General features: G+C 42.9%; 1 protein-coding gene across 1 annotated transcript; it reads left to right on the forward strand.

The window, feature by feature from the left end:
• The first annotated feature begins 2738 nt into the window (after positions 1 to 2738).
• On the forward strand, positions 2739 to 12649 carry gramd2b (GRAM domain-containing protein 2B). Its single transcript, XM_023845287.2, has 14 exons — positions 2739 to 3157; positions 4144 to 4263; positions 4956 to 5043; positions 5596 to 5665; positions 5958 to 6061; positions 6183 to 6281; positions 6364 to 6435; positions 6822 to 6902; positions 7125 to 7236; positions 7900 to 8004; positions 8092 to 8179; positions 8351 to 8455; positions 8750 to 8834; positions 10859 to 12649. Exons 1-14 carry the CDS (start codon positions 3048 to 3050, stop codon positions 10895 to 10897), a joined length of 1278 nt encoding a protein of 425 aa, XP_023701055.1. The 5' UTR covers positions 2739 to 3047; the 3' UTR covers positions 10898 to 12649.
• Positions 12650 to 12886: the final 237 nt, after the last annotated feature.

The following is a 12886-nucleotide window of genomic DNA, read 5'->3' on the forward strand; positions in this document are numbered from 1 at the left end:
GAATGACACATCCAGTCAGTATATAATAGGAGTATTACGGGATTATAAATTATCTTTGAAGAAACATTTTAAGAACAACATCCTATTTTAACCAGATGATTAAAGAGGTTAAGTTATGTGTATTTGCAATTTTATGGGCAATATAAGCTTGTGGGTGTGAACATAGCTTATGGGCTTTCCTGCACAGAACCACAAACACAATCCATAACACTAATCTAATGCTTAAATGTTATTAAATCAGGTAGTTTGGTGGCGTAATGGTCTCACACCTTTTAAGTTGTGGGATCAAAACCTCTCCCTGGCTTTGTGTGTGTGGACTTTCTCACACTCAAGGACACTTTACAATACAGACAGATACAATACAATACAATACAATTAAGTCACAGCAACAGCAAAACATCAATGAGAATGTTACGTATTGGTAGAGACATAATAGCATTCCTGAAATAAATGAGTTTTCAACTGGAGCTTGAAGATGTTAACAGACTTTACCTATCGCAGACTGTGAGGAAGTGCATTTCAGAATATAGGTGTTGTGATACAGAACGCCCTGCCGCCCATAAAGGATAATCTGAATATAGGTACAGGAATAAGGTTGGAGCCCAAACATTTTTGTGTGGGATGGAGTGTAAGGAAGAAGAAGGTCAGACAGATATTGAGGGGCAAGTCCATGGAGGACTTTGTAGGTGATCAGTAATGTTTTAGATTTTATTCTATAAGTGACAGGCAACCAATCATGAAGAAAAGGAGAGATGTGAAAGTTTTTCTCAAATGTGTAAGTAAACAGGCAGCAGAGTTCTGAACATACTGTAGTCTGTTGAGACGTATTGAGGATTTTTTTATTGTATAGGAAAAAATATGCTGGGATTTATTAAACCCTCTGGGTATCAATGCAAACCAGCAATGACCACAGAAGACCATAACTGGTTGTCAGCACTAGTAGCCCTCAAACTCTGAGATCTGCAAATGTGCAGGACAGTCACGAGGATTTAGGTTTGTGACAAAAATCCCTTGACTTGTCAGCCCACTCTTAACACAACCTTGGGTACTGATATGGACTGTTTCTACACTCAGTCGTCTCCAGTCATGGTGACTGATAGCCAGAGGGCAGACAAAGGAAGAAATGCAATGAAGTCAAGGTGGGCACTGGCCAGACAAACACTTTTCAAACCCTGGCAGAAAAACAAATGCAGAAAAAATTATATTGTTTTAAGCCTGTCATTCGATGCAGCCGACTGATCAGGTTGCTTTTCTGGGTCATTATTAATTCAGCTCAAATGTTTATCTCTTTTTCAGGAAGAATATGTTTCCAAAGTGTTTAAGGCTCTTTCCACACTTATCCCATAGCCTGGAAGCCAGATAGTACCCCTCTGTCACACAGCCATTCCTCTTCCCAATGGACTGGGTTTCTGAGGACTGGGAACTTACTAGGAAAAACTGCACTAAGGAAACACGTGACCCGTGGTTAGTCAACCAACAGCTCATAGCTGTGGGTGATTCAGCTCACAGCTGTTGTCCATTCTTTCTTTCTTTATTTGACTTCCATCATCCATCCATTTTCTATAACCACTTGTCCTATTCAGGGTCCATTCACTCACACATGCACACCTAGGGGCAATTTGGTAACTCCTATGTTTTTGGACTGTGGGTGGACCAGAATGCATGCCCGGAGGAAACTCAATGATGACATGACAGAGACCCGAACCCTGTTCCAAGAGGTGTGAGACAACAGAGCTAACCACGCAGTTAATCTAGATTACAGTCCGATAAACAGTCCTCTTTTGCTTAATTGTACAAATTCCTGCTCGCACAAATTTCGGGTTTATTTTTCTGTCGAAAGGGGAGGGCGGTCGTAATACTATATTTACGGTATTACAGCTTCTCACAAGAAGCTTAAAGATTAATATCTTCCCAGCCAGCCTCAAGACCCTGACTTCAATGAAATAAGAGAACATTACCGGACACGTTCAAAAGTAGTAAACAAAATAATTTTATTAATACAATAGTACCATATGAAAAAACATTTCTTTTGTAAAACTTAATAAGTCTCAAGCAACTTAACAGGTGACGCCAAGAAAATTAAATATGTCTTTCTGCCATTATCAGGAGAAGTCTGGTGAAGTTAGTGACTAACTGCTCTGTGACCTTGTGTTATCATATCATGCTGAATAAGCAAAGCTTGAACTACGTCAGTTAGGTCTGTATTTACATTTATGAAGCCTTCAGATCGCCTGAAAATTACACTGAGAAGCTTGACGGGCGATTTCCAATATTTCCCGATGATGCAGCACCAATGAAATAGAATTTCACAGAGTAATTACATCGCGATTTTCATTTTATGTCATACAGCAGGTGGCGTAGTAGTTAAAGCAGTTGAAGTTTTGACTAGGTTGTTTCAGACTAGGGGTATAATTCCAGGAAGAGTACTGAAATAACTAACTGTATAACTAACTATAAAAGGTGGGTGGAACTAACCGGTTTTGGTAAATATTGCCAGATAAACACTTGAATATATACTTTATAAGACGGGTAGTCAATTTTCTATAACACTTACAAGTGAATAATCCGCATGTCATTGTAAAACCATTAAACGATTTCTGTGAAATGTGAAATAACGCCTTTAATCTATCCCCATGATTTAAGGCCACATGTTACAGAAAAGCGTTGGTTGGTAAATCGAACATAACTTCATCTGAATTTACAGTAATCGGCCTATCCGGTTACTGAGCTGTATCAGGCAAACGCTAGTAACGTTACCCGGCTGATTCATATTTAATCACAGAGCTAAAGCCTGTACTGCAGATAAGCAAAAAAGAAAGAGAAGGAAAGCAGGTAACGGGGGAGGCGTTAAATGCGTACTATTTTCCTGTAATGCGTGAAGTTTCCTGGGAAGCTCGTCCTTTCCCTTCCTCTGGATACGTCCCTCCCCCCACCGTGTTTTAACTTCGGGGCGGTGGAAGGGCTCCAGCTCAGAGGACGCTTGGCGGGGGAGGGTTAGGGCCGGACGCAAATGAGGGAGACTGGGGCAGCGGTCAGTGGCCGGCGACATGGTGCTGATCACCGAGCAGCTGCAGGCAGCCACGGCTTCGCCCCTTACGCCGGATGAGGCGAGATCCGCTAAGACGGCCAGGAAGGATGCCAGAGGGATTCACTCAAAGTACGTCCGCCTCGCAAACTTTTTTTTTTTGGGGGGTGGTGGTTTTATCATTACACTGTAACGGTAAGGCCTAAAAACGCTACATTTTGACGCCGGTTTGCAAAGTGTTGTCTTTGTGCTTTATCCTTTGTCTCCGGGAGCGCCTGGTGCAGCCGATCGTCGGCGATTCCAGATCTTGTGTTTCGCCATTTAAACCCCCCTGGATCTGGTAAAAAAAAAATGGGATTTATCCAGCGGATGTTGGCTGCTTGTGATTCCCGCAGCGAGCGACTAGGCGACCGTGGACGTGGACCTGGTCCCTTTGCATGCATTGATAAAATTTCCGGTTGACGTTGGTTTATTTTCTCCATCGACCCGCACCTAACTTTGCAAAATGCAAATGACTAGTTAGGATCGATTAGCTTAAATGCATTAACTTTGATGTGTGGGGGGCGAGTAAAGCAGTTTGAGGAAGCGCAACAGGCGTGCATTGGATTGTACGGGGCCGTACGGGCTTGTTGTTTGTTTATCACGGATGTTTGATGTTTTGACGAGCAAACATGAAACAGCCTTTTGAACCTAGAGGAACTGCAATATGATCCTTAAATACCACTGTGCTTTGGCTTCTCTCGCATTTCTGTCAGACTGCTACCGTATTTTCCCTTGAAGCCATTTAAACCCGCAGCTGACACTGGCGTTAAATGCTGATAATCGCATTATTTTTTTCCCCGTGAATTAGCAAAAAATCCTGCATACGAAATCTTTGCCCATATAGGGGTATATGGGTGGGCATAAAATGATTTGAATTGTATCAAATAATCATTTTAAGTATGAAAGTGAATCGGGTTCATTTTTCCTCCAAATTACTATAGCCTGGGCTGATATTTAATCATATTGTACACGATGTATAAACCCGTACATCAGCCTTTTTTTTACTGACTGAGGAACAAGTGTCACCTAGTCTTCTGTTCAATTTACCAGTTAAACCCCGTAATTCTGTAACGCAGTTCCGAGGCCGATAATGAGGACAGATTCAAGAGAAGCGGAAAATCCCCCGTTGTCCTCGACGTGTCAATAGAAACCGAGCCGGACACCTCGGAAATTAGGAAGAAACCGTCACTTCTAAGGTAAGGTCCCCCATCCCTACTGTGCGGCTTTAAAAGCACCTGGTGACACCGGAATCTCACCTTTTAAGAAAAGGCAAAGCCTGAAATGCTCTAAACTCCACTACAGAGCCAGGGGAAGACGGGGGCAGTGTTTCCCAGTCCGGTCCCCGGGGACTCACAGACAGTCCACGTTTTTGCTCCCTCCCAGACAGTCCACATTTTTGCTCCTGCCAGGAGCTGGGAAGGAGCAAAAACGTGGACTGTCTGTGGGTCCCTGAGGACAGGATTGGGTATGTAGCATGTTATATGTTTAAATAGTGCAAGCAAGTCGACACTGAGGATACAGACTGTCAGTTTGAACTCTGTTAATAATAATAATAATTGATACTGTCTCCCTACAACACTAGACTAGTATGTAGCTGTGTGTGTTCAGAGCTCTGATGTTGACATGCGAACAAGGTTTACATAACCACGACTGGTAGGTTTTAGGTTACCCCTCTGCTCTGTGTGACAACACAGGTTACTTTGATCTGATCTTAACTCTGGTGCCAATTCAGAGTCCAGCAGCTGAAAGTGAAATTTGTGTTTAATGTTTTCCACAATGAAATTGTTTTGAGCCCTTAATTATCCATGTGCATGTTGTAAGAAAAACCAGGGGATTTATTCTTACATATGTGATTTTGTTTTTGTTTTCCCCTTTCTGTCCTTTTAAGGTCGAAGGGTATCGATCCGCTTCCCTTGTTGCAAAGTCCAAGTGATTATGAAGCCAAGCTGGAGAGGAAGAAATCTCAGTCTACCCAGGTCGGTGTTTTCTTTAATGTAAATAAATTTTATTTACATTTAAATACAGCTTTAATCAGTTCATTTAACTGCATTTAAATTACTCCTCTTCAAGGGACAGAGAGAGAACCTTAAAGAATTTCAAATGATTCCAGTGAAATAAATAGACAACTGAAGCTGAGCAGAATAATTTTAAACAGTCTATCACCTTAAAATGCTGCTTATTGTTTAATAAACCTGCAGTTCATCGCTGTGCAAAGCAAAGGGTTGCTTTTGCCAACTGGACAGCAACACCACATGCAGCACCTCTTTGGACTTTAATCAGTCCTGCCTGATACCGGCCGATATCTGGGCCATTGTCTCGTTTAATAAAACAGGTTCCACTCGACTCTTTATCTATAAAATCCTTGAAAAATGTCACATGCTGCTGCAGATGCAGGATTATCATTTAATTGCTTTCTTTTTAGCAGAATATAAAATTATGTAATATTTAGGTTGCTGCTGTTTTGGGTTTTATTGGTTCTTTTATTGGGTTTTGTGCGTACGATTATGGTTTTTTCTCCTTTCTCTCAGTTTTCCAAGACAAATGCCCAGTATCACAAGCTTTTTAAAGAGGTCAGTAAAGATGAGCCCCTCCGACAAAGTAAGTGAACTCTGCCGCCTTTTCATTTCTACTCTTCATCTCTGTTTGGGATTTTAGGTCCCTTGTTTAACCTCTGGTGCCTTTTTTTCTCTACAAATGTCTGGTCTGTTCCGTTAAATTCTGTTCATTCTGTTAAATCGGCCACCTTGTCATGAATAAATCTCATTTAGCGTGCTGGATGTATCACTTCTGTGTTATGAATGCTTGGCTGGTGATGCAGGGAGATGGGGTTGGACGTTAGGACCTGGGGAATGAAATCCAAGGTATTAATTTAGGCCTCTTCTCTCTTCAGGTTACACCTGTGCCTTGCAGAAAGACATTCTTTACCAGGGAAAGATGTTTGTCTCCGAAAACTGGATCTGTTTCCATTCCAAAGTCTTTGGAAAGGACACCAAGGTATCACAAAGGTTTCCCGCTGTGGCTTTAGACATGTATATGTTTCTGTGAGTGGGAAAGCCCGCTGGTTTAAAAAAAGTCTCTCCAGCACTGACTATTTTCATTCCCCTCCGTTATGTAGATAGCTATTCCGGTGCTCTCGGTTACCTTCATTAAAAAAACGAAGACTGCCATCCTGGTGCCAAATGCCCTGGTCGTTACCACCAGCAGCAGTGAGCGGGTGAGTGAGTGAAGGTGTCTGAGTTCCTCTCCTCCCCTGCCTGAAGATCTGAAGTGCTAATCGGCCGACCCTGTGTCTGCAGCACGTTTTTGTCTCATTCCTGTCCCGCGACACCACCTTCAAGTTCCTGAAGACCATCTGTGTTCATTTAGATGTAAGTAGTTCCCAGAGCATATAGACTCCTTTTCACATCTAAATGTGGTTCTGAGTTAAGATACCGTTTTAGTTTGTTTCTTGCTGATAAAATGGTTCTATGATTGGGGAACTTGGTTCCTGGATTAGGTGGTTGTAAAACTCCACTACAACTCCAAGATCTATTTGTCTTAAACTCCCCTCTAAAAGAGGGGACACAGAACACAGAACTTAAAATAGACCTGAGGAATGTAAAGACGTTTTTAAGTGTACAGCAAAAGCAAATGACGAGTCGCAGTGTGAATGTTAGTTAGGATGGACGTTGTTGCTTCGCTTTGCCGTGCTGACGTTACGCCCTAGCTGTCCTTGCAGGATGAATTAATCCGGCACATTCTGTCGTGTTTCCAGGGAGACAACGTGGGCAGCAGCCCCGCCCCCTCGTCTGCGGAGAGCAGTTTCAGAGCCACTCGGCCCTCATCTCTCCCACTGGTCAGTACCCATTTTTATGTCCTTTCTAAAGCTAATAAGAATTTAAACAGTCTACTCTCTAACCTCGAAGAAGGTGAAGACCCTAGGTTGATTGGCAGGGGGTTGGAAATGTGATGTGAGTGGTCATGGTCTTCCCACCTACAACACATTGCCTGTTCTGTCTGCTGTTGTCCAGAATAGTCGAGTCCCCAACCAATGAGGTGCGGCATCTGTTCCTTGCAGGGCTTTACTGGGGATTTCGCGGAACTGGACGGCGTGGTCCGGCAGCGGAGGCAGGAAATGCTGGAGAGCAGCAGCTCTGGATCACAAACCCCAGACTACGAGAAGATGGCAGGTATGTCTTTGTACCACTTCTCTGACCCCGTACCTGTCCTGCACAAATGAAGGTCCTTCAGATTTCTTAAACCACTTGTAATTTTGACACAGACAACCAGTATGCTTTTTTGATTCGGTAACTATTTCTGTCGGTTGAGTGTGTTTTGATACGGAGAAGCTGCATGTTTCTTGTTTAAATTAAGTTACTAATTTAAGGAGAAATTGTGGGTAAAAATCGGTTTTCTCTTCAGATATTTGAACGTGAAACATTTTTTCACGATAATGGTCACACAGGCCGGTGAAAAATGGCCCAGGCGTTTGCTGAGGTGTTGCCTGTGGCATCATATGTGGAGCTGATGGGATAACAATTGTTCTACATCCACCCAAAACTCTAGGAAGTGTTAAAGCACTGAGGCATTTACATCTTAAGCGCGACTTAATTGCTCATCCGTAAGGCAGCATCTTGCTTGTAACCCATGACAACGCAGTATTGGGAACTTTTTCTTCGCCAGACAGTGGTTGGGCGTGACGGGCATTTGATACTAAGCCCGTGTAAACGGGAACACAAGCAGCACCCTGGCATGCATGGGCAGGCGGGTCCACGTGACATTTCCTGCTCGGCGGGTTCAGGCAATCCATCAAATCCACCCCCCCCCCTCTCTCTCTCTTGCCTGTTGTCAAGAATTTCCCAGCCTGCCACAGAATTTCCTCAACGGCCAAGTGGCGGTGCACGCGGATATACACCGGCAGCAGACCCCAGACCCTAAGCATACCCCTCATCGCAATGGTACGTCCCCTCGGCCATTTCTCCGACGCGGGTCCCAAAAAACCGGTCATTGTAAAACCCCCGTCCGTCCACTGTGTATCTGCCCAGGTTTGGCCCCAGTGATGGCAGCTACACACGACCATAAGCCGTCACAAACTGTCTCGCTGAACACCCTCCTCTTCATCTATTTGTTTTTGTGAGTTGGATTTTTATTATTTTTTTTAAATATATATATTGACGTCAACGTTTGACTTGGGCAGTCTGAGGTGGTCAGATTCTGCCATCGCTATTGACGCTCGGGCGGAACCAAAACAGGTGTCTGTCCCACCGTCCCTCCTGACCAGGTCGATGCTCTTCCTCCCCACAGAGTGTGTGTCCTGGTCCTGTCCTCATGTTATATGGCCTTTAAGATAGTGGCTCTGGAGCAGCGGTTGAATTCACTGAGGTCTTTGACGGAGTTCCCACACAATGAGTAAGAATCCTCTAAATCTCCCCACTGCTGTTTTTGCTTATATTTAAACTGCAGTCATTTAGATAAAACTTTGGATACAAATATCCTGACACGATTCAAATGAAGGTAACCTTAGCTTGACATTCTCAGCAGAACCCTTCGTACAGTTCAAATGGGCATCCTTCAGATATGTTCTTTTCCTTCAATCCTACGTCCTGGCCTTGTCTCTCCTAACTAGACTTGTCTTGCAGCCTTGAGTAGATGTTACATATGGTTGAAAGCTGCCATTTTGAGCTGTAAACCTTTCCGTTGTAGGAATATTCTGCATCAGAAGTCCCAGACGGAGTTTAGCGCAGAGATCTACGGAGAGTTGTCGACCAATCTATTCAAGCTAGAGAAGGTACATGCCTAAGCCTTGTGGGAAATCTTTTTGTTTACTAAATATGGCATCCTGAGGCTGCTGAGGGACTTGGCGCAAGTAAAACCCAATAACAGGACTGTTTTTTTTTTTTCTTTCTTTTTAATAGAAAGTCATTAGTAAGTCATTTATAGCAAGCCGTCTCGCCTATGGCTCGCGTGAGGTGAGCTGCTCGTTTTAGATTAACGGCGGTTAACCAGCATGTGTGAGACTGCGGTCTGGCATTTACGATCTAAGGTATGAAGTAAGTAGGTCTTGGGAAACGACGGCAGTTTTGGGTTTATGTATGTGTATATTGCGCGTGCACAAAATAACGGAAACGCCACATTAAAAATTACTTGAACTTAATTACAAATAGCAGCACAGATACAAAGGTGAGTCGTTAGTTTGGCTGCCGATTTAGTAGTGAGCAGTAGCTATGAAAGAGGTCTGAGGATCAGCACTTTCAAAGCCGCTCGAGAGCCGTTCAGTGCGTGTGGCAGTGGCACACCCAGGATGTTCTGGAAGGATTATATCACAATAGCTGGCTGGGGAACATCTGGAGATCCCCCACCAGAAAAAAGAAGCCTTGGAAAGAGAGGAACTGCTGGGATCTGCTCAGCATTCAGAGGCTCCAAAGCTCATGAGCATTTGGGGCGGCACAATATCGCATTGCGATTATATGATGTAGGTGCAATAATTTGACGGTGCGTTTCAGTACTATATCGACATTTACTTACGCCCACAATTTGGTAAGGATATTAGTAGTACGCCTAAAATATTAATGAGTTAGTAATCTGTATAAATGCAGCGTATCCTCATGTTAAATAAACATGGCGGACTTTTAACTCCAAAAAGTACCACCACACCATTGACGTCTGTTTTGTTAATCCTCCTCTTTCAAAAGATGTTGTGGTTGCTGAGCTGCCCCTTTCTTCACCACCTCTTCAGTGCTTATAAATTGCTTTCATGATTTACCAAAATAGTAGCATGTGGCTCCACTAACTAAATTTACTAAACGTAAGGGTATGCCGAATGTATACGGATTATTAACTTTTTGGTGTCACAAAAAGCATTAATATTTTAGGTGCACTATTAATCTGCTTACCAAATAGCGAGTGTAAGTAAACGTCCATATAGCCGGCATCCGGACAAATGTTTCATCCGGTTTCATCTGAAGCCCTGGTGATTATTGCGCATGTGCCATAGAATCGCCATTAAATGATAATGTTATCATGCAGCCCTACCCAGTAGCACCATTTCAGAGATGTGATGGGAGAAATGCATTCGAAAGATGCTGAATATTTGCATCATTGGCTTTCCCAAAGCTGGCATCTGCGGCAGTGCTGCTGCTATTGGGAAACCACTTGCGTCTAAGGCCGGTGCGGAATGAGCCATGACCTACAGTGGGGCCCACAGAACGTGGATCCTGAGCAGTAGAAAGTCTACCTTTAATGCACGAGGTTTGCTGTTGAACACTGGAGTATCGAGTCATGAAGTGGGCGTTATCCGGTTCCATGCTTATTGCATGGTGGTATTATGGCCTAGGAATACGAGGCCGTTGCACGTGGCCAGGTGTAGCCCATGGTGCAAACACTGTTCGCTCATGTTATTCCCAAGTTCTAAGGAAATTCCCTCATAGACACTGCCAAAGAAGTCAGCGGTTTCATGAACATCTGTCTGAAGTCAAACACCTTCCATGAAATCCACAAGCTGTAGATCTAAATGTCATTGAACTTTTATTGGAAGTTCTGGAGAGCAACGTGTGAGGTTGATTTCCACTTTCTCTGTCTCCTGAAGAACTGAAGCCTTTTTTTTCCTTAAATGGTCAAATATCCTACTATATCGTACTGTTTTTATGACTGTCATAAGTTGACAAAAGTTGACCCTACTTCTTTAATATATGTATATAATATATACACACACACACACACAAAGCAAAAACCAACAATGTAGGATGTTGTTAATTTTACTTTTTCAGGTGTTTTCTGACCTATTTTTCCTGTCTTTCCCATTTTCAAAACTAGATTCAGAAGAATTTGCAGAAGCTTCTAGAAGAGACCTGAAGATTCTTCTGCTGCCAACACTGGATGGGCTCTGGGGAGTTTGTTAGGGTGCATCACTGACTTTTTAAAAGTACAAGCCTTTCTCTAGAAGGTGAACAACAAATTTTAATGGTGCAATAATTTTTCTTCCGTACTCTTCAGCTGTCTCAGGACTTAAAAGTGCACTGTGTACCCAATAAATCTCTCCCCAGTTCATAAAAAAGGACCGAATGGACAAACAAGTAAATTTGCTTTCACTTTTACAAGCACCTCTTTAAGAGATGTTTAAACAAGACTCTGCAGTGAGTATCTGCTGCAAATGAAGCGTCTCTTCATGGAGATCCCCCCCGTCCCCCTCCCACCTGGGGACAAAACCGGCAGCTCACGTAGCCGGTGTGTCCGCGCGCCAACACAGCGCTCGTTCAGGATTACGATGCATTAACGATTTCAGTTTATTGGTCAACTCCTTATTCCGGCGCTGGAAATGAAATCCGTATTGCGTAGGTTGTATATCGCTTCCGTTTTAAGAATTGTGATGTCCAGCTTAATTTACCGTGCTTAATGATAAGCTGTGAGAAATCGGGAAGCTTTTTCTCCCCTTTTCTGCGAATTCAAAGAAAGTCTTGTGTGATTCAAAGTGCACTTGTTTTGCTCAAGTCTCTAACTTCCTCAATTCTCTTTGACTGGTGTATTAAGAGCGGTGTTAGTGTTTGCAGAATGAACATTTCCACTGTATTATTGCGCTGCTTTTGGGGGGGGGGGGGTGTTTGCATGTGCGTGTTACTGTGTTCCATACAGACAATTTGTTTTTCACTGGTCTGTACGATTTCAAAAACCTTAACTGAGTGTCGGTAAAAGGGGGGGGGGGGGTCTTCTATCTCAGTCAGGCATATTTTCTTAATCTTTTCTTATGGACAGTCTTTGCTTGCCAAGTTATCTGTGTAACAGAGTCCGGCAATAAATAGATCTACTGTAATGTATATGAAATAATTTATTCCTTCTATGACATTTGGCAAATTCTGTTAAATCAGATGTGGTGATTCATGGTATCGCTGCTTATGATATAGATTTTGTCTATGAATTGAGATCATCTTGAGTTATGGAGTTTAGGCAGATATCATGCCTGTACGAGAGACGGTGCAAGCTGCTTCAGTCGCCAGCATAACTTTCCATCTCCTCCCTTGTTGGTCAGGCTTTTTCTGTACTGTTTTGGTCCATTGCACACTTACAGGAAATGTGTAGTGTTCATTTTAAAGCGGGTCACACCTTTTGTCATTCTATTGTCAGAAGGATAATGAAAAGTCTCCGGTATTCATACAAGTAGCCACGCCTCAAACTCTTTGACAAAATGAAACCATATACTATCTGAAGTGTTTTAGAGAAATCTGTCTATTCATCTATCAGTTACCACTGCTGTGTGGTATCGTGAGCAGCCTTTGACTTATCCCGGCCTGCACAGGGCAGGGTTACACCCTGGATGGAATGTCAGTCTATCACAGGGTATTTTACAGAAATGTCTACAAAGAAAATTAGTGTCACTGAACTTGTTTGGCAGACTGCCCCCTGCTGGTGGGGCTGGGTGTGGACACCCTTATTATACCTTTCAGATAAGAGGTTGAACTTGGTGTACTACATCTTTTTTTGGACTTTAAACAACTCTTCTGAGACAAGCTCAACAGGTGGAAAGTTCAGGTTCACTATGTACAAAATTCAGACAAAGATTGTGTTTCAACCAACCAGTTGAGTACTCTGTCAGTATGCCACCCTATATTCCACTAGCTGTTTAAAACAAAATCTTGGTCTGGATTTGTACTGAACTTTCCACCTCTGAAGCCTAGAACATATAAAGCTTATATACCTTTACAGTTCCTTTGATTAATCGCCTATTTTTAAGATGAACAGCTTATTTTGAAGCTGGTTTTCAAAGGATTTACGTTTCTAACAGACTGAGGGGCTTAAGCTACAAATCTGCAAGGACCTAACCCTACCTAAAATTATGACTTAAGTATG

The sequence above is a fragment of the Paramormyrops kingsleyae genome, chromosome 7 (genome assembly GCF_048594095.1).
Source record: "Paramormyrops kingsleyae isolate MSU_618 chromosome 7, PKINGS_0.4, whole genome shotgun sequence".
NCBI lineage: Eukaryota > Metazoa > Chordata > Actinopteri > Osteoglossiformes > Mormyridae > Paramormyrops > Paramormyrops kingsleyae.